General features: G+C 44.2%; 1 protein-coding gene across 3 annotated transcripts in view; it reads right to left on the bottom strand.

Moving 5' to 3' along the window:
• Nucleotides 1-8,837: 8,837 nt before the first annotated feature.
• LOC130283913 (acetylcholine receptor subunit alpha-1-A-like) overlaps nt 8,838-22,482 on the bottom strand; it is a 37,740-nt gene continuing 24,095 nt past the window's right edge. For all 3 annotated transcript variants that reach the window (XM_056533648.1, XM_056533649.1, XM_056533647.1), the window contains exons 3-10: nt 19,125-19,270; nt 18,473-18,517; nt 16,795-16,904; nt 15,737-15,932; nt 14,272-14,509; nt 13,531-13,754; nt 10,820-11,059; nt 8,838-9,490 (exon numbers count right to left, since the gene is read on the bottom strand). In XM_056533648.1, the coding sequence (XP_056389623.1) occupies nt 9,359-9,490; nt 10,820-11,059; nt 13,531-13,754; nt 14,272-14,509; nt 15,737-15,932; nt 16,795-16,904; nt 18,473-18,517; nt 19,125-19,270 (1,331 nt within the window). In that variant the 3' untranslated portion in view covers nt 8,838-9,358. The remainder of the gene's footprint in view (nt 9,491-10,819; nt 11,060-13,530; nt 13,755-14,271; nt 14,510-15,736; nt 15,933-16,794; nt 16,905-18,472; nt 18,518-19,124; nt 19,271-22,482) is intronic.

Consider the following 22,482-nt stretch of genomic DNA (forward strand, 5'->3'; position numbering starts at 1 on the left):
TATTTCTGACTAAGCTTTAACATCCGGGGCCCATGGGGATATCCACCTTCTTGCTATCAACAATCTAGCAGAAAAGAGATATCTGGTTACCCTATGTCTACTTTCTTTTCTTTGATCCTGATCTTCCCCTTCTCCACCAAGGATGGCCATCTTGGGGCATATTTTAATCTCCCCTCCCACCTTCCTACCAATTTCAATATATACATCATTCCAATATTTTCTAATTTCAGTGCACCCCCACCACATATGGTATAAATTGGCATCCTGCTCCCCACACCTTGGACAACTGGAGTCCAGTTGTTTCCCCATTTTGTGTAATATCTTAGGGCAATAATAGATTCCATATTTGCATTAACCTGTGATTACTATTAAATGAGCACCTATTTACATTCCTGTATATCCTCCCCCATTCCTCTTCTCCGATTTTCCCTAAGTCTCTGTTCCACTTTTCCTTACTTTTAAATTTAGTGTTTTCTGTTGTTTTACTACCAGTTGTTTATATAAATTTGCTACTATTTTTTTCTTTCCTATTTTGTTATTAACAATTTTTTTCCAGGAGACCTCTAAGAGTCTCTACACTGAAGATCTCTTTCTCTCTGGTGGCCAAGAATGCATATCTAATTTTAGCATATTCGAACCATGCTTTTTCTTCCAAATCGAACTTTTCTTTTAGGTCCTCCCATCTAATAAGCTTCCCCTCTTTTATCAAGTCAGAAATGTTCCTAATTCCCTTCTCTTCTATATTTTTTAATGATCCTAATTTATAGAATTCCTCTATCTTTTTATTATGCCATATCGTAGATTTCCAAACTATGTTGGACTCCCTCGATCTTTTTAAGTCTTGCCCAGGTCTTGATCAAACAATCCACCCCTGGGTTTTTCCTGTACTCCCCCATTTCCATAGGTGGGAGAATACATTTTGGTTTTGTTAATCTGTATTAAAACAAATATGGAAATAAAAATAAAAAAAAATAAATAAAAAAAATTGGTCTGTGTATAGTGACTTCTATTTCATAACAGAATTCAGACCCTTTACTCAGTACTTAGCTGAAGCCCCTTTGACAGCATTTACAGCCTTCAGTCATCTTAGGGATGAGGCTACAAGGATTTGCACACCTGAATTTGGGGGTTTTCTGCCATTCTTCTCCACAGATCATCTCAAGCTCTGTCAGGTTGGATGGAGACCATCGGTGGAAACCATTTTCGGGTCTCTCCAGATATGTTGCATTGGGTTCATATCAGGGCTCTGGCTGGGCCACTCAAGGACATTCACAGGGTTGTCCCTAACCCTGTGTTGTCTTGGCTGTTTGCCTTGGGTCTTTGTTTGTTGAAAGGTGAACCTTTGGCCCAGTCTGAGGTTCAGAGCACTCTGAATCAGGTTTTCATGAAGAATATCTCTGTACTTTGCTCTATTCAGCTTTCCCTCAACTCTAACCTGTCTTCCTGTCCCAGACACTGAAAAACACCCCCACAGACATGATGCTGCCGCCGTCATGCTACACTGTAGGGATGGTATGGGACATGTGATGAGCAGTGCCTTCAGACATGATGCTCAGATCTGAGGCTACAAAGTTCATGTTACGCCGAGCGCTCCGGGTCCCCGCTCCTCCCCGGAGCGCTCGCTACACTTCCCTCACTGCAGCGCCCCGGTCGGTTCCACGGACCCGGGGCGCTGCGTTACTACCTCCGGCCGGGATGCGATTCGCGATGCGGGTAGCGCCCGCTCGCGATGCGCACCCCGGCTCCCGTACCTTACTCGCTCCCCGTCAGTTCTGTCCCGGCGCGCGCGGCCCCGCTCCCTAGGGCGCGCGCGCGCCGGGTCTTTGCGATTTAAAGGGCCACTGCACCGCTGATTGGTGCAGTGGTTCCAATTAGTGTTTACACCTGTGCACTTCCCTATATCACCTCACTTCCCCTTCACTCCCTCGCCGGATCTTGTTGCCCTAGTGCCAGTGAAAGCGTTCCTTGTGTGTTCCTTGCCTGTGATTCCAGACCTTCTGCCGTTGCCCCTGACTACGATCCTTGCTGCCTGCCCCGACCTTCTGCTACGTCCGACCTTGCTTCTGTCTACTCCCTTGTACCGCGCCTATCTTCAGCAGCCAGAGAGGTTGAGCCGTTGCTAGGGGATACGACCTGGTCACTACCGCCGCAGCAAGACCATCCCGCTTTGCGGCGGGCTCTGGTGAAAACCAGTAGTGACTTAGAACCGATCCTCTAGCACGGTCCACGCCAATCCCTCTCTGGCACAGAGGATCCACTACCTGCCAGCCGGCATCGTGACAGTAGATCCGGCCATGGATCCCGCTGAAGTTCCTCTGCCAGTTGTCGCTGACCTCACCACGGTGGTCGCCCAGCAGTCACAACAGATTGCGCAACAAGGCCAACAGCTGGCTCAACTGACTGTTATGCTACAACAGTTACTACCACCGCTCCAGCAATCATCTCCTCCGCCAGCTCCTGTACCTCCTCCGCAGCGAGTGGCCGCTTCTGGAATACGACTATCCTTGCCGGATAAATTTGATGGGGACTCTAAGTTTTGCCGTGGCTTTCTTTCCCAATGTTCATTACACTTGGAGATGATGTCGGACCAGTTCCCCACTGAAAGGTCTAAGGTGGCTTTCGTAGTCAGCCTGCTGTCTGGAAAAGCCCTGGCTTGGGCCACACCGCTCTGGGACCGCAATGACCCCGTCACTGCCTCTGTACACTCCTTCTTCTCGGAAATTCGAAGTGTCTTTGAGGAACCTGCCCGAGCCTCTTCTGCTGAGACTGCCCTGTTGAACCTGGTCCAGGGTAATTCTTCCGTTGGCGAGTATGCCGTACAGTTCCGTACCCTTGCTTCAGAATTATCCTGGAATAATGAGGCACTCTGCGCGACCTTTAAAAAAGGCCTATCCAGCAACATTAAAGATGTTCTGGCCGCACGAGAAATCCCTGCTAACCTACATGAACTCATCCATCTTGCCACTCGCATTGACATGCGTTTTTCCGAACGGCGTCAGGAGCTCCGCCAGGATATGGACTCTGTTCGCACGAGGCGTTTCTTCTCCCCGGCTCCTCTCTCCTCTGGTCCCCTGCAATCTGTTCCTGTGCCTCCCGCCGTGGAGGCTATGCAGGTCGACCGGTCTCGCCTGACACCCCAAGAGAGGACACGACGCCGCATGGAGAATCTCTGCCTGTACTGTGCTAGTACCGAACACTTCCTGAAGGATTGTCCTATCCGTCCTCCCCGCCTGGAAAGACGTCCGCTGACTCCGCACAAAGGTGAGACAGTCCTTGATGTCTACTCTGCTTCTCCACGTCTTACTGTGCCTGTGCGGATGTCTGCCTCTGCCTTCTCCTTCTCTGCTGTGGCCTTCCTGGACTCTGGATCTGCAGGAAATTTCATCTTAGCCTCTCTAGTCAACAGGTTCAACATCCCGGTGACCAGTCTCGCCAGACCCCTCTACATCAATTGTGTAAACAATGAAAGATTGGACTGTACTATACGTTTCCGCACGGAGCCCCTTCTAATGTGCATCGGATCTCATCACGAGAGGATTGAACTGTTGGTCCTCCCCAATTGCACTTCTGAAATCCTTCTTGGACTTCCCTGGCTTCAACTCCATTCCCCAATCCTGGATTGGTCCACTGGGGAGATCAAGAGTTGGGGGCCCTCTTGTTCCAAGGACTGCTTAAAACCGGTTCCCAGTAAACCTTGCCGTGTCCCTGTGCTTCCTCATGTAACCGGTCTCCCTAAGGCCTATATGGACTTTGCGGACGTTTTTTGCAAAAAACAAGCTGAGACTCTACCTCCTCACAGGCCTTATGATTGTCCCATTGACCTCCTCCCGGGCACTACTCCACCCCGGGGCAGAATCTATCCTCTGTCCGTCCCAGAGACTCTTGCCATGTCTGAATACGTCCAAGAAAATTTAAAAAAGGGCTTTATCCGTAAATCCTCCTCTCCTGCCGGAGCCGGATTTTTCTTTGTGTCCAAAAAAGATGGCTCTCTACGTCCTTGCATTGACTACCGCGGTCTTAATAAAATCACGGTTAAGAACCGCTACCCCCTACCCCTCATCTCTGAACTCTTTGATCGTCTCCAAGGTGCCCATATTTTTACCAAACTGGACTTAAGAGGTGCTTATAATCTCATCCGCATCAGAGAGGGGGATGAATGGAAAACGGCATTTAACACCAGAGATGGACACTTTGAGTATCTGGTCATGCCCTTTGGTCTATGCAACGCCCCTGCCGTCTTCCAAGACTTTGTTAATGAAATTTTTCGTGATCTACTATACTCCTGTGTTGTTGTATATCTGGACGATATCCTGATTTTTTCTGCCAATCTTGAAGAACACCGCCAGCATGTCCGTATGGTTCTTCAGAGACTTCGTGATAATCAACTCTATGCCAAAATAGAGAAATGTCTGTTTGAATGCCAATCTCTTCCTTTTCTAGGATACTTGGTCTCTGGCCAGGGACTACAAATGGACCCAGATAAACTCTCTGCCGTCTTAGATTGGCCACGCCCCTCCGGACTCCGTGCCATCCAACGTTTTTTGGGGTTCGCCAATTATTACAGGCAATTTATTCCACATTTTTCTACCATTGTGGCTCCTATTGTGGCTTTAACAAAAAAAAATGCCGATCCCAAGTCTTGGCCTCCTCAAGCGGAAGACGCCTTTAAACGACTCAAGTCTGCCTTTTCTTCGGCTCCCGTGCTCTCCAGACCTGACCCATCTAAACCCTTCCTATTGGAGGTTGATGCCTCCTCAGTGGGAGCTGGAGCTATCCTTCTACAAAAAAACTCTTCCGGGCATGCTGTCACTTGTGGTTTTTTTTCCAGGACCTTCTCTCCGGCGGAGAGGAACTACTCCATCGGGGATCGAGAGCTTCTAGCCATTAAATTAGCACTTGAGGAATGGAGGCATCTGCTGGAGGGATCAAGATTTCCAGTTATTATTTACACCGATCACAAGAACCTCTCCTACCTCCAGTCTGCCCAACGGCTGAATCCTCGTCAGGCCAGGTGGTCTCTGTTCTTTGCCCGATTTAATTTTGAAATTCACTTTCGGCCTGCTGATAAAAACATTAGGGCCGATGCTCTCTCTCGTTCCTCAGATGCCTCTGAAATTGAACTCTCTCCTCAACACATCATTCCTCCTGACTGCCTGATTTCCACTTCTCCAGCCTCCATCAGGCAAACTCCTCCAGGAAAGACCTTTGTTTCTCCACGCCAACGCCTTGGGATCCTCAAATGGGGTCACTCCTCCCATCTCGCAGGTCATGCGGGCATCAAGAAATCTGTGCAACTCATCTCTCGCTTCTATTGGTGGCCGACTCTAGAGACTGATGTGGTGGACTTTGTGCGAGCCTGCACTATCTGTGCCCGGGATAAGACTCCTCGCCAGAAGCCCGCTGGTTTTCTTCATCCTCTACCTGTCCCCGAACAACCTTGGTCTCTGATTGGTATGGATTTTATTACTGACTTACCCCCATCCCATGGCAACACTGTTATTTGGGTGGTCGTTGATCGATTCTCCAAAATGGCACATTTCATCCCTCTTCCTGGTCTTCCTTCAGCGCCTCAGTTGGCTAAACAATTTTTTGTACACATTTTTCGTCTTCACGGGTTGCCTACACAGATCGTCTCGGATAGAGGCGTCCAATTTGTGTCTAAATTCTGGAGGGCTCTCTGTAAACAACTCAAGATTAAATTAAATTTTTCTTCTGCATACCATCCTCAATCCAATGGACAAGTAGAGAGAATTAACCAGATCTTGGGTGACTATTTACGACATTTTGTTTCCTCCCGCCAGGATGACTGGGCAGATCTTCTACCTTGGGCCGAATTCTCGTATAATTTCAGAATCTCTGAATCTTCCTCCAAATCTCCGTTTTTCGTGGTGTACGGCCGTCACCCTCTTCCCCCCCTCCCTACCCCCTTGCCCTCTGGTCTGCCCGCTGTGGATGAAATTTCTCGTGATCTTTCCACCATATGGAAAGAGACCCAAAATTCTCTCTTACAGGCTTCTTCTCGCATGAAGAGATTCGCAGATAAGAAAAGAAGAGCTCCTCCCATTTTTTCCCCTGGAGACAAGGTATGGCTCTCCGCTAAATATGTCCGTTTCCGTGTCCCGAGCTATAAGTTGGGACCACGCTATCTTGGTCCTTTTAAAGTTTTGTGTCAAATTAATCCTGTCTCTTACAAACTTCTTCTTCCTCCTTCTCTTCGTATCCCTAATGCCTTTCACGTCTCTCTTCTTAAACCTCTCATCCTCAACCGTTTTTCTCCTAAATCTGTTCCTCCCACTCCTGTTTCCGGCTCCTCGGACATCTTCTCTGTCAAAGAGATTTTGGCCTCTAAAAAGGTCAGGGGAAGAACTTTTTTTTTAGTGGATTGGGAGGGTTGTGGTCCAGAAGAGAGGTCCTGGGAACCTGAGGACAATATCCTGGACAAAAGTCTGATCCTCAGGTTCTCAGGCCCCAAGAAGAGGGGGAGACCCAAGGGGGGGGGTACTGTTACGCCGAGCGCTCCGGGTCCCCGCTCCTCCCCGGAGCGCTCGCTACACTTCCCTCACTGCAGCGCCCCGGTCGGTTCCACGGACCCGGGGCGCTGCGTTACTACCTCCGGCCGGGATGCGATTCGCGATGCGGGTAGCGCCCGCTCGCGATGCGCACCCCGGCTCCCGTACCTTACTCGCTCCCCGTCAGTTCTGTCCCGGCGCGCGCGGCCCCGCTCCCTAGGGCGCGCGCGCGCCGGGTCTTTGCGATTTAAAGGGCCACTGCACCGCTGATTGGTGCAGTGGTTCCAATTAGTGTTTACACCTGTGCACTTCCCTATATCACCTCACTTCCCCTTCACTCCCTCGCCGGATCTTGTTGCCCTAGTGCCAGTGAAAGCGTTCCTTGTGTGTTCCTTGCCTGTGATTCCAGACCTTCTGCCGTTGCCCCTGACTACGATCCTTGCTGCCTGCCCCGACCTTCTGCTACGTCCGACCTTGCTTCTGTCTACTCCCTTGTACCGCGCCTATCTTCAGCAGCCAGAGAGGTTGAGCCGTTGCTAGGGGATACGACCTGGTCACTACCGCCGCAGCAAGACCATCCCGCTTTGCGGCGGGCTCTGGTGAAAACCAGTAGTGACTTAGAACCGATCCTCTAGCACGGTCCACGCCAATCCCTCTCTGGCACAGAGGATCCACTACCTGCCAGCCGGCATCGTGACAGTTCAATTTTGGTTTCATCAGACCAGTGAATCTTATTGCTCACAGTCTGGGAATCCCGTCTGAGAGACTTTTCCAGATCCGTACCTCCTCAGATCCTGTCTCTACTGGCAGTACTCTACCCCTTATAGGTTGTTTTTAATCTGATGCAATGTTGATTGTGAGAACTTATAACCTTATTTCAAACTCTAGGTGGCTTTCATATATCTTTTACCGAGGAGAGGCTTCTTTCTGCCTACTCTGCCATAAAGCCCAGATAGTGGAGTGCTGCAGTAATGGTTGATCTAGAAGTTTTTCTTAACTGGACACTGGGGAAAGAGGGTGGGGGGGATGTTATCAAAGCCAGTGTAGAGGAAGAGAAGTGCCGTTGCCCATATCAGATTGCTTCTTTCATAATTAAACTGTTCTGTGAAAAATAAAAGAATCAATCTGATTGGTTGCTATGGGCAACTGCACCACTATCCCTGCGCAAGTTAAATAAATCTCCAAAGGATATTTAGAGCTCAGCCACCAGTACAAGCACTTTTTTTCTCCGTTTAATTCCTGTAAACTTCCGGATGAACGTCAGGCCCTATGCAAGTGATCGGGCCGATCGGCTCAAAAAATAAAAATTTTTTTTTAAAAGACCCGATCGGACCCCTGGTCAGATGCAAATGGCAATATGAACCTAGCTTAATATCCCACAATCACTAAGCTCAACTGTTGGTTCATAGCGAATTTACTGCCCTTCCACTTAAAGGAGATATCCAGTGGTGAGCAACTTATCCCCTATACTAAGGATAGGGGATAAGTTGCAGATCGCTGGGTGTCCGACCGCTGGGGCCCCCGCGATCCCCTGTACGGGGCCCCGACAGCCAGCGCGAAGGGGGCGTGTCGACCACCACACAAAGCGGCGGCCGACACGCCCCCTCAATACAACTCTATGGCAGAGCCGGAGCGCTGCCTTTGGCAATCTCCGGATCTGCCATAGCGATGTATTGAGGGGGCGTGTCTGCCGCCGCTTCGTGCAGTGGTCGACATCCGCTATCTGGCCAGAGAGCCGGGGCCCCGTACAGAGAGATCACGGGAGGCCCCAGTGGTCGGACCCCCCACGATCTCAAACTTATCCCCTATCCTTAGGATAGGGGATACGTTTTTCACCACTGGACTACCCCTTTAATGTAGCTGTAGGACTTGTTTTCAGCAATGGTTTTATTCCTGTGTTGATCCTATTGTCTGATTCTACCCATCATGAAGATTTTTCATATCTCCCACAGTATGTTTATGAATATAACAGTCCCTTCTCTAGCCTAATCTTCCCTTACTGCCGGTTACTCTTCCTCTACGGGTCACTCACTTGTTTCGTAAATTTTTTTTTGCACTTATGTTAATTGTCTGTTTATTGTGCTGCTTACTGTTAAAGGGAACCACTGTTAAAGGGCACAAACGTCCCCCAGGGATGGTGAGGATAATGATTTTAGTATATAAAATGCATTGTCGAGCATTATTTATGCTAAAATATGTTGATTGGTTCCCGTTTAATGTTAGGGTCAGTTTTCCGGTACTTTATAGGTCATCCTACCTAGAAATATATATATATATATATGTATAAATTATGCCGATAAACAATGAACAGAAACTTTGTCATTTACATTTTTTATTTGAAACTTTATGCAACGTTAAGTGTTTTTGTAATTTATTTTATTAGCTTAGTGCTATTATTAGTGCTGTTACAAAAATATGATTATAAATTATTATGTATGTCTGCACGGAATTCTGCATGAATATTGCGCACAGACATTCTGCAGCAGCAATGTCCCTTTGATTTTAATGAGATTCTGCTCCCCTGTTCACATGGCAGAATTTCCAACAAATACATCTGGAACGCAAAATCAGATTCTGGCGTCCGTAGAAAGAATAGTCAGCAAGGAAATGCACTGCGGTACATGAGACATTTTTCGCCTGTGTGAACATAGCCTTACACATTAATAAATATTAAAATCAGAATTTCATTTATTTATTTTTTGTAGAAAATATTTAGTGAATCTCAAATGATCTGTTCGAGCTTTGACTTATTTACACAGAATTTCCTTGTAATTGTTTTAACTTTGACAACAGTAAATCACTTGATGATGACAGGTACAGAACTTCAAAGGAGATCAGCTCGGGGCACCTCAACCCTGCATATGTAGCTCAATGAGCCGTCCGGCAAACACAGCAGCTGTGCCGATAATACAGACTAGCATGAAGACTGCCAGGAGGACGTGGTCAATCACCATAGCAGAGAATATCCATTCTTCTGAAGCCTGTAAATACAGCAATGCATTACTATACATGAGGAAGAAAGTCAAAACCTACAGAAGTAAGAGTATTATTCTTATAAATATTATTCATAGGTGTCATGTATTATTCTACCAACCAAGATCTTTGGAAGGCAAGCCTACCTGCAGGAAATCTAGGCATATATATATGGGCCCTGGAGAGAGTAGATAACTGTGCTCTGAAGTAGTAGTGGCAGGTAGACATAGACTGTGTTTCCAAACAGCACTTTAAAGGGGTACTTTGCCCCCAGACATCTTATCCTCCATCCAAAGTATAGGAGATAAGATGTCTGATCGCGGGGGGTTCCGCAACTGGGAGCCGTACGATCTCTGTGCAGCACCCAGCATTTGTTTTAGAACCCTGGGTGCTGGCTTGGGGGGGTTCCTGAAGTCACGGCCACGCCCCTTGTGCCACGCCCCCTCCCATAGACTTGAATTGAGGGTGTGTGGTATGACATCACGAGGGGCCGTGGCTGTCACAACCCCCGACGGCCACTCCAAGCATTCGGAACAAAATGCTCCGAATGCTGGGGCAGCGGAGTACACCTTTAAGCCTTTTTTGATCTGTAAAACAGTCCAACAATGGGCCAAAAAACTGAAAAAAATTGCCAAAAACAGCTGTATTATTCACATTGGATTCTATTAAATCCAAAGGGAAAATAGAAATTGTTCTCATGTAGTCTAAATGCATCTGCTCTGGCTCAAAGCACAGTTATCACCCAATGGATGTCAGTCAACATCGAATGCCGCAGGCAGAGAGGTCCAGCATCCAGACATCTGTGTGAACAACTTCAAGACTTTACTGTAGGACTTACATCTTCCATAAAAACACTGGAACAAGACATGGTAATACCAATGCGTTTCAGGCATACATGCCCTTGATGCCCTTATTTGGCACAAAAAAAAATCTCATCTGAAAACAGCTGTTTTTTTTTTTTTTTTTTTTGCTGTAGCCCCATAAAGTCATAAAATGTTGAAAAAATATTTTTAAAAAAAGTCCAGAAAATACTATTGCAAATGCGAAAAAAACTAAAAAAAGGAGTCAAATGTTTTCGCCTGTAAAAATGGGTGCTGTGTCAATCAGTGTCAATCCTTCATGAGTGGCAGGGCCAGGAAAGCACAGAAGAAGCATGAGCTGACGGAAGAGTCCGCCCATTTGACACTTGCAGAGGTGGCTGGGATATAAAACAGTGTTTATCTTAGTAACGTAAGCTGCAAGACCTAAAGGATGACTCCACTACCCTCTTCAACTTCTTTATAAGGGTTGTCAGCAATCATATGGTAAATGAAGATATCATGGATTTGGGCACATACCTTATTGGATTCTTGATCTGAATTCATGGACTCTGCAATATATTTAACTCCATCTATGGCGCTCTTTACATCCGGGTTCTTTAAGATTGGGGACTGGTAGGTATCAGTGGCAGGACCCAGTTTTCCTGAGATATCTGAAATGTCAATGTCTTCAGTGAATATCTTCTTGCCTTTTTTTTCTTGTGAAGGCCGTTTCATTGTGGAAAAGAACATCATGTTTGGAATAGTTTCCATGAAAACCTGATGAAAAGAACATATGATGGCGTTTAATGACTGCTGCACGTGTGGGTGTCATTTAGCGGAGTGTACATTCAAGGCTATAGAGAGGATGATATGACAAGATGATGTCGTTGACAAATGCTGATACAACTATTTTATTATCACTATTATTATTATTATTTTTTAAACATTCCAATAAAATCTTGATGGCTAGTTTTATTACAGTATTATCATCTTTTATTACTATTATTACAGGTCCGTAAACACTGAGGTGATTTCTAGACAAATGATGTGTTATGCCTTACACTATGCAATTCTGCAGAATGTCCTAAAGAGCTAGAGCATACATCCACCACCATAATCCCCGCCCGTGTGCAGCGCTGCATCATGGATCTCTCTGGGCCACATGCAGTGCAGAAAAGGGGGGGGGGCCCCTAAGGCTCCCATTGACTTCAACAGCAGCTTCGGGGTATAACCGCAAATAAGGAAGGGATATGTCACTTCTTTTACACGCTGTTCTGTTCCATTGAAGCCAATGGAAGCAGGTTTTTGACAGCGAGGTTTATGGTTGTTGATTTGAAAATTTCCATGGTTTTGGCATCAAAAAACCATGCAGTTATAAGCCATGTGAACATGCCCTTAAAGGGGTACTCCGGTGGAAAACTTTTTTTTTTTTTACATCAACTGGTGCCAGAAAGTTAAACAGATTTGTAAATGACTTCTATTAAAAAATCTTAATCCTTCTAGTACTTATTAGCTGCTGAATACGACAGAGGAAATTATTTTCTTTTTTGAACACAAAGCTCTCTGCTGATATTCATGACCACAGTGCTCTCTGCTGACATCTCTGTCCATTTTAGGAACTGTCCAGAGCAGCATATGTTTGCTATGGGGATTTTCTTCTACTCTGGACAGTTCCTAAAATGGACAGTGATGTCAGTAGAGAGCACTATGGTCATGATGTCAGCAGAGAGCTCTGTGTTCCAAAAAGAAAAGAATTTCCTCTGTAATATTCAGTAGCTGATAAGTACTAGAAGGATTAAGATGTTTTAATAGAAGTAATTTACAAATCTGTTTAACTTTCTGGCACCAGTTGATTTGAAAAAAAAAAAAAAGGTTTTCCACCGGAGTACCCTTTTAAAGGAGATTCTTGTCCATCAGTGATTGAGACTAACGATAGACGACTTATTAAAGCAGCTGCTCCTTTGAATACATACTACATTTTGCAGTTTTCCATAAAATGAAAACAATTTTTCCAAGTGGAATCATCAAAGGAGATATCTCATCCTAAAAATTACTGAAAAATATAGCCAAACGGCTCTCCCATAAAGATATATAGATGGGGCATGATGCACTGCTCCAGGGGAAAGTCAAGGCCCCGTACAGGAGATTGGGGGGGGGGGGGGTCATAGCGGTTGGACCCCCCGCGATCAAAAACTTAGCCCCAATCTTGAGGATAGGGGATACGTTTTTCAGTAATTTAAGAATGTCTTCTCCTTTAAATCATTGAACAAATGCTCCTGTGTTATGATGCCCCCTGCTGTTCACTCCCATCCCATGTTTTAAAACTGCTGGTCACACGTGCTCAGAAGATCTGTCCGATCATATAGTTCTTTGGTGTCCCAGCACCAATAGCTGTCCTCTGGCTTTGGACTGTCTCGGGCGGCTTGGCAGCACAAGGTGTTGGGCCCACCAGAGTTCTATGGTTAAATTTATTATGTGTATTATAATGTCAGAGAATATATTTTCTTCAAATAATTCTGTTATGTGTATATATGTTTAATATAAGCTTGTACCTTCAATTGAGAGCAGTGAATCCCATGTGACCCTGCCTGCCAATGGGTACCCATAAAGTCTCCCCTATATAGAGTAGTGGGGGGGGGGAGGAGTTTCCCAGTCCAGTGCTAGTTCACCCTAGCAACAGCTTAGCTCAGGTGTGCTGTGTGTCGTGTGCTCTGAGGATAGGCCTACCTCAAATCTAATCTCTCAACTGGTCATCCTGCAAGGATTACTCTCAAGGAGGAAATTCATGCCGCTTCAGTACCTTGACAGGACCCTAGCTGCCAGGATTCAATCTTCCGTCTCATTAATCTGTTTGGTGTAAGCACCACAAGTCTCAGCAAGGCAACAGGGCTCCCAAGGGGTTACACTGTACTCTCTCACCTAAAGCCAGCTGTTTGTGTATTACGATCTGCACCAGCTGAGTAAAGACAGTTATACGTAACATGGCATTGGTGTGTTCATTTACTCCCCATGTCTGGCCCAGAAGAAGCTGTCCCCAAACCTAGGACCATGTACAGGATAATGGTGCCCTGGCGTCACAAAGTGATCAGGTATTTCCACCAACACCACCCTGTGTCACCACAGTTCCATTTATACATGAGCAATATTATATTGTATCTTATGTGAGTGCTTGTCCAGCTAGAAGAGCAATGACCTGAGCATAAGAGTTTGCAATATTCTAGGAATTATCATTAAACATTTCAGCTCACCTTCCTCATCCACTGAGGCATGATGTGAGTACTTGGAGTACGGAAATGAGCATTGATCACAATAACTGTGATGACAATGGAAGCTATGACAAACATCATAGTAAATAACATGTATTTTCCAATCAGCGGCACCGCGCTAGATGTTGATGGGATCAGCTCCACAATAACCAGAAGAAACACAGTCAGGGACAGCAGAACAGAAACACTCAGTGTTATCTTCTCACCTGTCCATGAAGAAAATATTTTAAAAATTACTGATAGAAAATAGATACAGTACTGAGTAAAGGTATTCAAAGGTATTTTGTGCCATACTCAGGACAGGTCTATTGAGATTAATTGACTGAGCATAGTCTACTACTATAGACTACATTTGGTCCGTTTCCCAAACGTATTGCTGGAAGACTCAAAAGTGTGGTCTGCTTTGCTCTTGTGCCCCACACAGGAATAAGATATAACTCGGGAATGGACCAAACATAGTTATTAGTAGACTATGTTCCTTCAATTGAACTCAGTGGACCCATAGTGAATATGCCATGGTATTAATCAGAACACCTTTTGGAAGGTATTCTGATGTATTCTTTCAACGTGTAACTGAAACCTGATGGAAAACATCTTTCTCACAGAAGATATTTAAAGTATATGCCATAAATGTCTGATAGGATGCATAGTGGCCCACACCTATCAGGAATAAAAGAACCCCATGAAGAGCTTCATCCAGCTCACAAGTCATACAAAACATACCTGAACCTGTGGGCAAATAGAACACCAAACCGGTCAAAAAGGAGAAGAGCAGGCAGGGAATGATGACGTTGACGACGAAGTAAAGTGGAAGGCGCTGCAGAAGGAAATGATAGGTGATATCCAGATATGGTTTATCGGGGCAACAGTCGTAGAGCACATAGTGCTTCCAGCATTGGTAATCCTTCATGAACCATTCTCCGCTCTCCATGAAGCTGTTCATATCAGGACGGTCACTCTCCTAAAAGGGGTTATTGTACATACATTAGGTAAATAGGAAAAATGTTATCTAATATTATCAAACTGATAAAAAAAATACACTAATAATCATATGCATCAGTCTAATACAGTATGGGGGAGATTTATCAAGGGATTTAGAGCTGTTTTTTGCTTACAAAAGTCGCACAAAAAGTTGCACGTGCGCCTAAGCAAATTTTTATGCGACTTTTGGCTGTAAGCAAAAAAAGAGCTTACCAAAGCAAATTTCTGTTTTCACTTTGCAGTGGTCAGGGATTTATCAAGTGCGAAAGTCGCACAAAAAGTTGCAACCACCTCCAAAGCAGCGTAAATGTTCTTTCAGATAACAGGAAACTGAGACTACAATGCACACAGGCTCACAAAAATTGAACAATGAATGACTGAAAGAACGCTGCCTGGTCTGATAAGTCTTGATTCCATTTTCTGATGGCTACTTCCAGCAGGTCACATACATGACAATGAGTTCCCTCTACTCCAGTGACCACCACAGTCACCAGATCCTAATCCAATAGATCTCCTTTAGGATGTGGTGGAACGGGAGATTCTCATCATGGATGTGCAGCCGGCAAATCTGCAGTACCTGTCTGATGTCATCATGTCCATATGGAGGAACTGTGGGATGTCATCATGTCTATATGGAGGAACTGTGTGATATCATCATGTCCATATGGAGGAACTGTGTGATGTCATCATGTGCATATGGAGGAACTGTGTGATGTCATCATGTCCATATGGAGGAACTGTGTGATTTCATCATGTCCATATGGAGGAACTGTGTGATATCATCATGTCCATATGGAGGAACTGTGTGATGTCATCATGTCCATATGGAGGAACTGTGTGTGATGTCATCATGTCCATATGGAGGAACTGTGTGATGTCATCATGTCCATATGGAGGAACTGTGTGATGTCATCATGTGCATATGGAGGAACTTTGTGTGATGTCATCATGTCCATATGGAGGAACTGTGTGTGATGTCATCATGTCCATATGGACCAAAATCTCTGAGGAATGTATCCAGCACCTTTTAGAAAGTATGCCATGAAAAATGAAGGAAAAAAGGGCCCAACCCGGTACTAGCAAGGTGTATTTAATAAAGTGGCCAGTAAGTTTTTATATATCAAGAATATACAGAGAATCTAACACATGGACCTCCAGTTGTTCTCTGCTCAATAACTACAAACTTCTTTTTACCTTTATTTCTTACCGGATTTATAATAACCTTAGACCCATCGTAAGTCCATGTCCCCAGTTTCATGCTGCAGTTCTGCAGGTCAAATGGAAAATGTGTGACCATCATTTCACAGTAACTCTTGAAGATGGCCGGGGGATTCCATACAATTTTTCCTGTATAGTCCACAAGAGCCTTAGTTTCCTGAACAATTGCAAAGTCACCGTCTGCACTAAAAAAGAGAAAATGTGCATAATAAACATTGTAACACCTCAAAACTGTAAGAAAAAAAAAATTTGATGTCATTTAGTCCACATTAAGTATCTTTCAACTGATGGTGTCATGCTAAGGCTTAAAGGGGTACTCCGCCCCTAGACATCTTATCCCCTATCCAAATGACAGAGGATAAGATGTCTGATCGTGGGGGTCCTGCCGCTGGGGACCTCCGCGATCTCGGCTGCAGCACCCCAGACATTCGTTGGCTGACTGGCGATGCGGGGCCGGAGGCTCGTGACGTCATGGTTTTGGCCCGCTCGAGACATCATGACCACGCCCCCTCAATGCAAGTCTATGGGAGGGGGTGTGACGGACGTCACGCCCCCTCCCATAGACTTGCATTGAGGGGGCGTGGCTGTGACATCACGAGCAGGCGTGACCATGACATCACGAGCCTCCGGCGCTGCCCCTGGCACTCTAAACAAACGCCGGGTGCAGCAGGAAGATCGTGGGGGTCCCCAGCGGTGGGACCCCTACCATCAGACATCTTATCCCCCATCCTTTGGATAGGGGATAAGATGTCTAAGGACGGAGTACCCCTTTAATGTTCTATTGATATATACTGACTATTTACTATTTTACTCCCTGCTTAGAATGATGGGGGAGTAGCCTGTTATATTTACTATACTCCATGCAAGCAAACTGATGTAAATTGTAGCCGAAAACGACTTCAGCTCATAGCTAGTGTAGAATGCATTCTGTGGCACAGAGGTGTGGGCCTTTTATTACACTTGTAGCTACTCAGTACAGGTTAGCTAGGATTAGTGTGTAAAATGACAAAGTCTTTAGTAAATCTGCCCTATAAAATAAAGTCTTACTTGTTGTATAGGACTAAATCAGCACGCCAAATGTCACCAGAAAGAATACGGATCTTTTCTATTCCTCCATATTGTGATGGGTCCCATTTTAAATTAACATCCACCCATTGCTAGAAAGAAAAAAAAACACAATTATATAGACCATTAAAAATGTAAAAGCATAAAAACCCATTTACTAGCACTTTTTTCTCTCCTGAGTTTGGCTAATGCATTCTGCATTGCTGTGACAACATCTGGGACAATCACATCTGACCTCAGTGTCCACACCAGGAGGGATATATATATATATATATATATATATATATATATATATATACTCAGCCAATCTGTTACTCCTTGTCTGTGTTTGAGTTCTTTCTGCACAAGCTCCTGAATTGCAACTTGCTTGATCCTGTGATCATGTGACCTACCTATTCTTATGTTTTCCGTATTTGTACTTCAAGCTTTCTAGGTTTGAATTTGGCCAGTCTAATTACTTTTTACTGTTTGTCTGTTCATTCCTGTGTTTTGTATCTAGTTCCTTACATGTTAACCCTTTGTGTCTTGTTCTGCTTCCCTGACTTCTGTACAGTGTTTATTTAATTGTATTGGACTTTACTATGCCTTGCACTGTTGTAGAGTAGGGTATTCCATCTTAAGGAGGTGGGCACTTTTTCTTACCAATATTTCTTACCAATATTCTCACTTTTTTGTCATGAGATGGGCTACAGATACAAAATAATTTGCTTCTTTGATATGTCTGACATCCTAAACATAAGACCTCTCTGGGGGTTGGGGGGGGGGGGGGTTGTTTGTGCAAGAAATCAAGTTAAAATGCTGGTTAATCAACTATGATTTGATTAGAATTCAGTATAATCTGGCAGATTATACTGAGACAAGCTAAAACATAACATTTTTTTGAATTTTTTTTAACATACTTTTAAAATATTCTCTTCTAGGACATACAAACAAATATCAATGATCAGAAGAATTGGAGAATTTAGCATAGGTGAACACTCAGGAGAAGGCAGGAGGGGCTACAGCACACGCCATTGGAGAGCCCGTCTGATTAAATTGAATTGAAAAACTACAAAATGCCTTCTTCTGAAAGCAGCTTGACTTGTGTGCATATTCTGTGTCTGACATTGCAGCTCAGCCTCATTCAGTTACATAGGAATGAGTTGCAATTATCAGACCCTTCCAATGGACAAGAGTGCGTGGGTTCTGTTTATGTAATCTCAGACAACAACTATGGAGGAAATTTATCAAAACTTGTGCAGAGGAAAATTTGACCAGCAGCCCATACCAACCAATCAGCTCGCTTCCTTCATTTTAAATTTTTTTTCACATATTTTTTTTTTATAAGGCCTCTAAAAAATATGAGAAGCAATCTGGTTGCTATAAGCAACTGCACCACTTTTCTTCTACAAAGGCTTTGATAAATTCCCCCCCTATATCCCAAAAAGAAGGTGGATATGAACTGTTCCTCTTCACTAAAATGGATGGGCAATATGTTTTGTTTTGGGTGTTGATGAAAAAAAGGTCTGTAATTATTTTATGTCAATGATATTTGTGTAAAGGCTAGATAAGTACTAGCAATGTAAGAATTTGTGCACTTACGCTTCACATTGTTTTCTGCAAAAAATGTGCAAAGACGTTACAGGGAATTTACAAATGTTTCAAATATTTAATAACAAACCTGTTTGAGACGAACATTTGTTGTCACGATTTGGTTGACTTCATCCTTGAAATAAGAAGACAAGAAATGAAACAAAGAACATAAATAAAGACCACTGGATCTCTTATATACTTCTATGTTGAACATTTAGAATATATTATACAGCAGATTATATTGTATTAACTTATCCCCTATCTACAGGTGTCTGACAGCTGGGACCCCCGCAGTCTTCAGAATTGGGCCCCAGCTCTCTCAGAGAAAGCGTGTGCTGTCTCTAGCATTTATTTCTATGGGAGTGTCGAAGCTGCCGGAGTGCTGTACTCTCATAGAAATGAAGAGAGCACTTGCTGTCTCTAGCAAACGCTCTCTCCAAGAGCTGGTGCCCCGTTCTGGAGATAAAGGGGGCTCCAAAGGGTTGGACCCTCCATGATCAGACACTTATAAGGGGGAGATTTATCAAAACCTGTTCAGAGGAAAAGTTGCTGAGTTGCCCATAACAACCAATCAGATCTCTTCTTTCATTTTTCAGAGGTCTTTTCAAAAATGAAAGAAGCAACCTGATTGGTTGCTATGAGCAACTCAGCAACGGGTATTGATAAATCTCCCCCTTCCCTATGCTGTGGATAGGGGATATGTTGTCATTCGCTGTACAGCCCTTTATAAATATTCCTACCACATCAATCAGCTGAATCAGCTGGAGACCGACTGTCACCACGACTGCGTCCTTAAACTTATGGACAGGGCGAACAACTTTGTTGTAGTTTTTAAACAAATCCGTAATCAAGCGGGATTCATCTTCAGAGGAGAGAACGGATCCAGCTATAAGGGAAGAAAAGTTTCATTAAATTGTTGTAATTTTTATTATTTGAATTTATTGTTATTATTATTATTATAATATTATTGTTTTTACATATTTTAAATCCTTTTGGGGCAACACAATTACAAGCTTATGGCCATTTTTTGGGGGCTGTTCACATTTTAAAGAGGTACTCCGGTGCTTACACATCTTATCCCCTATCCAAAGGATAGGGGATAAGATGCCTGATTGCGGGAGTCCCGCAGCTGGGGATGCCCGTGATCATGCACGCGGCACCCCGATTGTAATCATTCCCCGGGCGTGTTCACTCCGGGTCTGATTACGGTCGACCGCAGGTTCGGCGGTGTGGGACGTCACGCCCCCGCCCCCGTGTGATGTCACGCTCCGCCCCTCAATGCAAGCCTACGGGAGGGGGCGTGTAAGCACCGGAGTACCCCTTTAAATTGATTGGAACATTCCAGAACAAAACTGCAATATAAGGTGGATCAGACCAGAAGCAGAAAACAATAAAAATCAGTTTAGAAATTCCTCCAAATAAAATCTGAAGGTATAGAAGCAGAGTATATCTTAGCATTATATTTTAGGCTGATGTCGGTCATTGATTTGTCAGCTGTTGATAGCAGTTTTAGATTAGAATACAGGTTGTAAATTATAAGTAAGAATAAATAAATCTGCAAATTCAGGTGTGACTACAGGTAACTCCAATATTTCATTTTCACAAGGGTGCTATAGAGAGAACACTGGCCCAGATTTGCTAAAACTGTCTCATTCTTTTTACTGTGCAGACTTGGACAGACAGACTTTAAGGTTGGGTTCACACTACAGACTTTCCAGCCGGAATTTCACTTCTGAATTTTGGTTGGAAATTCCGATGCATCCGAATCCCATTACTGGCAATAAGATTCCATTGCACAGTGCACACTACGGAATTTCAGCTGCATACAACACACTGCTGAAGTTCTGCCTCCTAAAGAATGAACTTGTTCATTCTTCGGGCAGAATCTGCTCTGCAGACTTTGCCGTCTATGGGGATGGTAATGTCCGCGCCGTCCTAGAGCCGACAGATTCAGTCGGTGCTGGCCGCACTCTGAATCTCTGGCCAAAGTTGGTCCAGTCGGAAATTACAAACTGTGACCTCGCCCTAATTGTGCCAGATTTATCAACCTGTCTTAGGCTAAATGCTAAATCTGTAGACTGGTTTAAGTTTATTATTTGGTGCACACAGGCCATGCCCTTCCACCCCCACCCTCTGAGGTCACACACCCTTTGCTGTGGCACAGCCCCTTTGGCAGATCCATAGGAAAAGTGTCAAAATATATGTAAAGCTCATCATAAATGTGGTGCAAAGTCACATGTGCCAGTTTTTTTTGGTGTAAATTGCATCAAAGTTCTGCCCCCTTTGCAATAGTAAATCTGGTCCACTGTGTTCATCAGAGATTGTCATTACAAACAGCAACTGTTATGTTGTTTTTTTTAGTTTTTTTTTTAGAAAAAATGATTTTTTCACATTTTTATTCCATAAGGGAGAGAACAGATTATCCTCAGTGTTACTGAATTTCGAAGGCTGTATACATTGCAGATCAAGCGTAAGTGAAACACTGCGACTGTCGTGTAACTTTTTGCAGCTACCTCTATTGGACCTTTACCAATCCCCCTCCATATAGTATAAGGGGACACTACTCGCGTTTCAAAGTGGAGTTCGGTAAAAATAGCCCAAGTATTCACCTGCAGCTGCCAGTCAAGCATATTACTTGTACATTCTTCTCAACATAAACATGTTGCTGACATGTAGTTATAAATGTACATACTGCATAAAAAAATGGGCAAAATATAAAATTATCATTTTTATTCTCGGTCTGGATGGCTGATTTAAAGTACTTTTATTCCTAAGGCCTTGTAGTGCCTTAATGCCCACTGGGTACCAGGGAACTGCTGGGGCTTAGTCAATGGACACATAACAGCACTTGGAGAAAAGTGTAGAATCTTGTAGATAGACAAAGCACAATAAGACCCTTAGGGCGCAATGCCCACCCATGTACATAACATAAGTGGAATTATAAGTAAGGCAACTAGAAATTTGATATCATATCATTCTACATGCACGAGGATAAAAGTTTACTCAATGGAGTCCTCATTGCCATATACTTTTTTTCAGGACGTATAGATTCTATACAGTTTGTTGAATATTACATATACAGAGAAGTCATTGCATGTCAGTTGTATGACCTAGGTTTAGCTTGAGGTCCATGGGCCAGCAGATTGTTATGGTCTATAACAGTGTTTCCCAACAAAGGTGCTTGCAGCTGTTGCAAAACTACAACTCTTAGCATGCCCGGACAGCCAAAGGCTGTCCGGGCATGCTGGGAGTTGTAGCTTTGCAACAGCTGGAGGCACCCTGGTCGGGAAACAGGGGGCTAATGTATACACAGTATGGAGCGGTGAGTTGATACTGAAAAGGGAAGCATACACATGGAAAGGGTTCTGTGACTTATTGTAAAATATTTAGCCCCTAGAAGGCTATGTTCACACTGCGGAAATTCTGCTATTCCGCTCAAATTGCGCACAAAAAAGCAGACTGCAGTTTTTTCCCCCGCAGTTTTGCAGATTGTGAGCAGAATTTGGATGCAATCAAAACACAAAATTCTGACGAAATTTTAAGCCCTATTGACTTCAATGGGATTCTGCCACGGAATTCGGCAAAAATAAAAAACAGGTCTTCTTTCCTATCGGAACGCGGTATTTCCACTGCGGAAATTTCACTGTGTGAACGGGACAGCGGAATCCCGTTGAACAAAATTGGTGTGATTAATCAAAACCTGCGCAGAGGAAGTGTGGTGCAGTGGCCAATAGCAACCAATAAAATCACTGCTTTCATTTTGCACAGGCCTCTTTAATAATGAAAGAAGCGTTCTGATTGGTTGCTATGGGCAACTGCACCACTCTACCTCTGCACATGTTTTGATAAATCTCCCCTAACGTACAGAATACTTCGTCGGAATTCCGTGTGGAAATTCCGCCGTGTGGACATGGACTAAAAGTCTAAAGCTGCCATACCAAAGAAAGGAAATTTTATTGGGATCCACTGATTTTAGTAGAATCCATTAACAATCTAACGTGTATAGAGAAGTCTGATTTAAAACAAGGATTAAGTATGTTGGATTTTACTTAGTTGGAACCATAGATGGTTCGATGACTACAAAAAAAAAAAAAAAAA

The sequence above is a fragment of the Hyla sarda genome, chromosome 8, assembly GCF_029499605.1.
Source record: "Hyla sarda isolate aHylSar1 chromosome 8, aHylSar1.hap1, whole genome shotgun sequence".
NCBI classification, from domain to species: Eukaryota; Metazoa; Chordata; class Amphibia; order Anura; family Hylidae; genus Hyla; species Hyla sarda.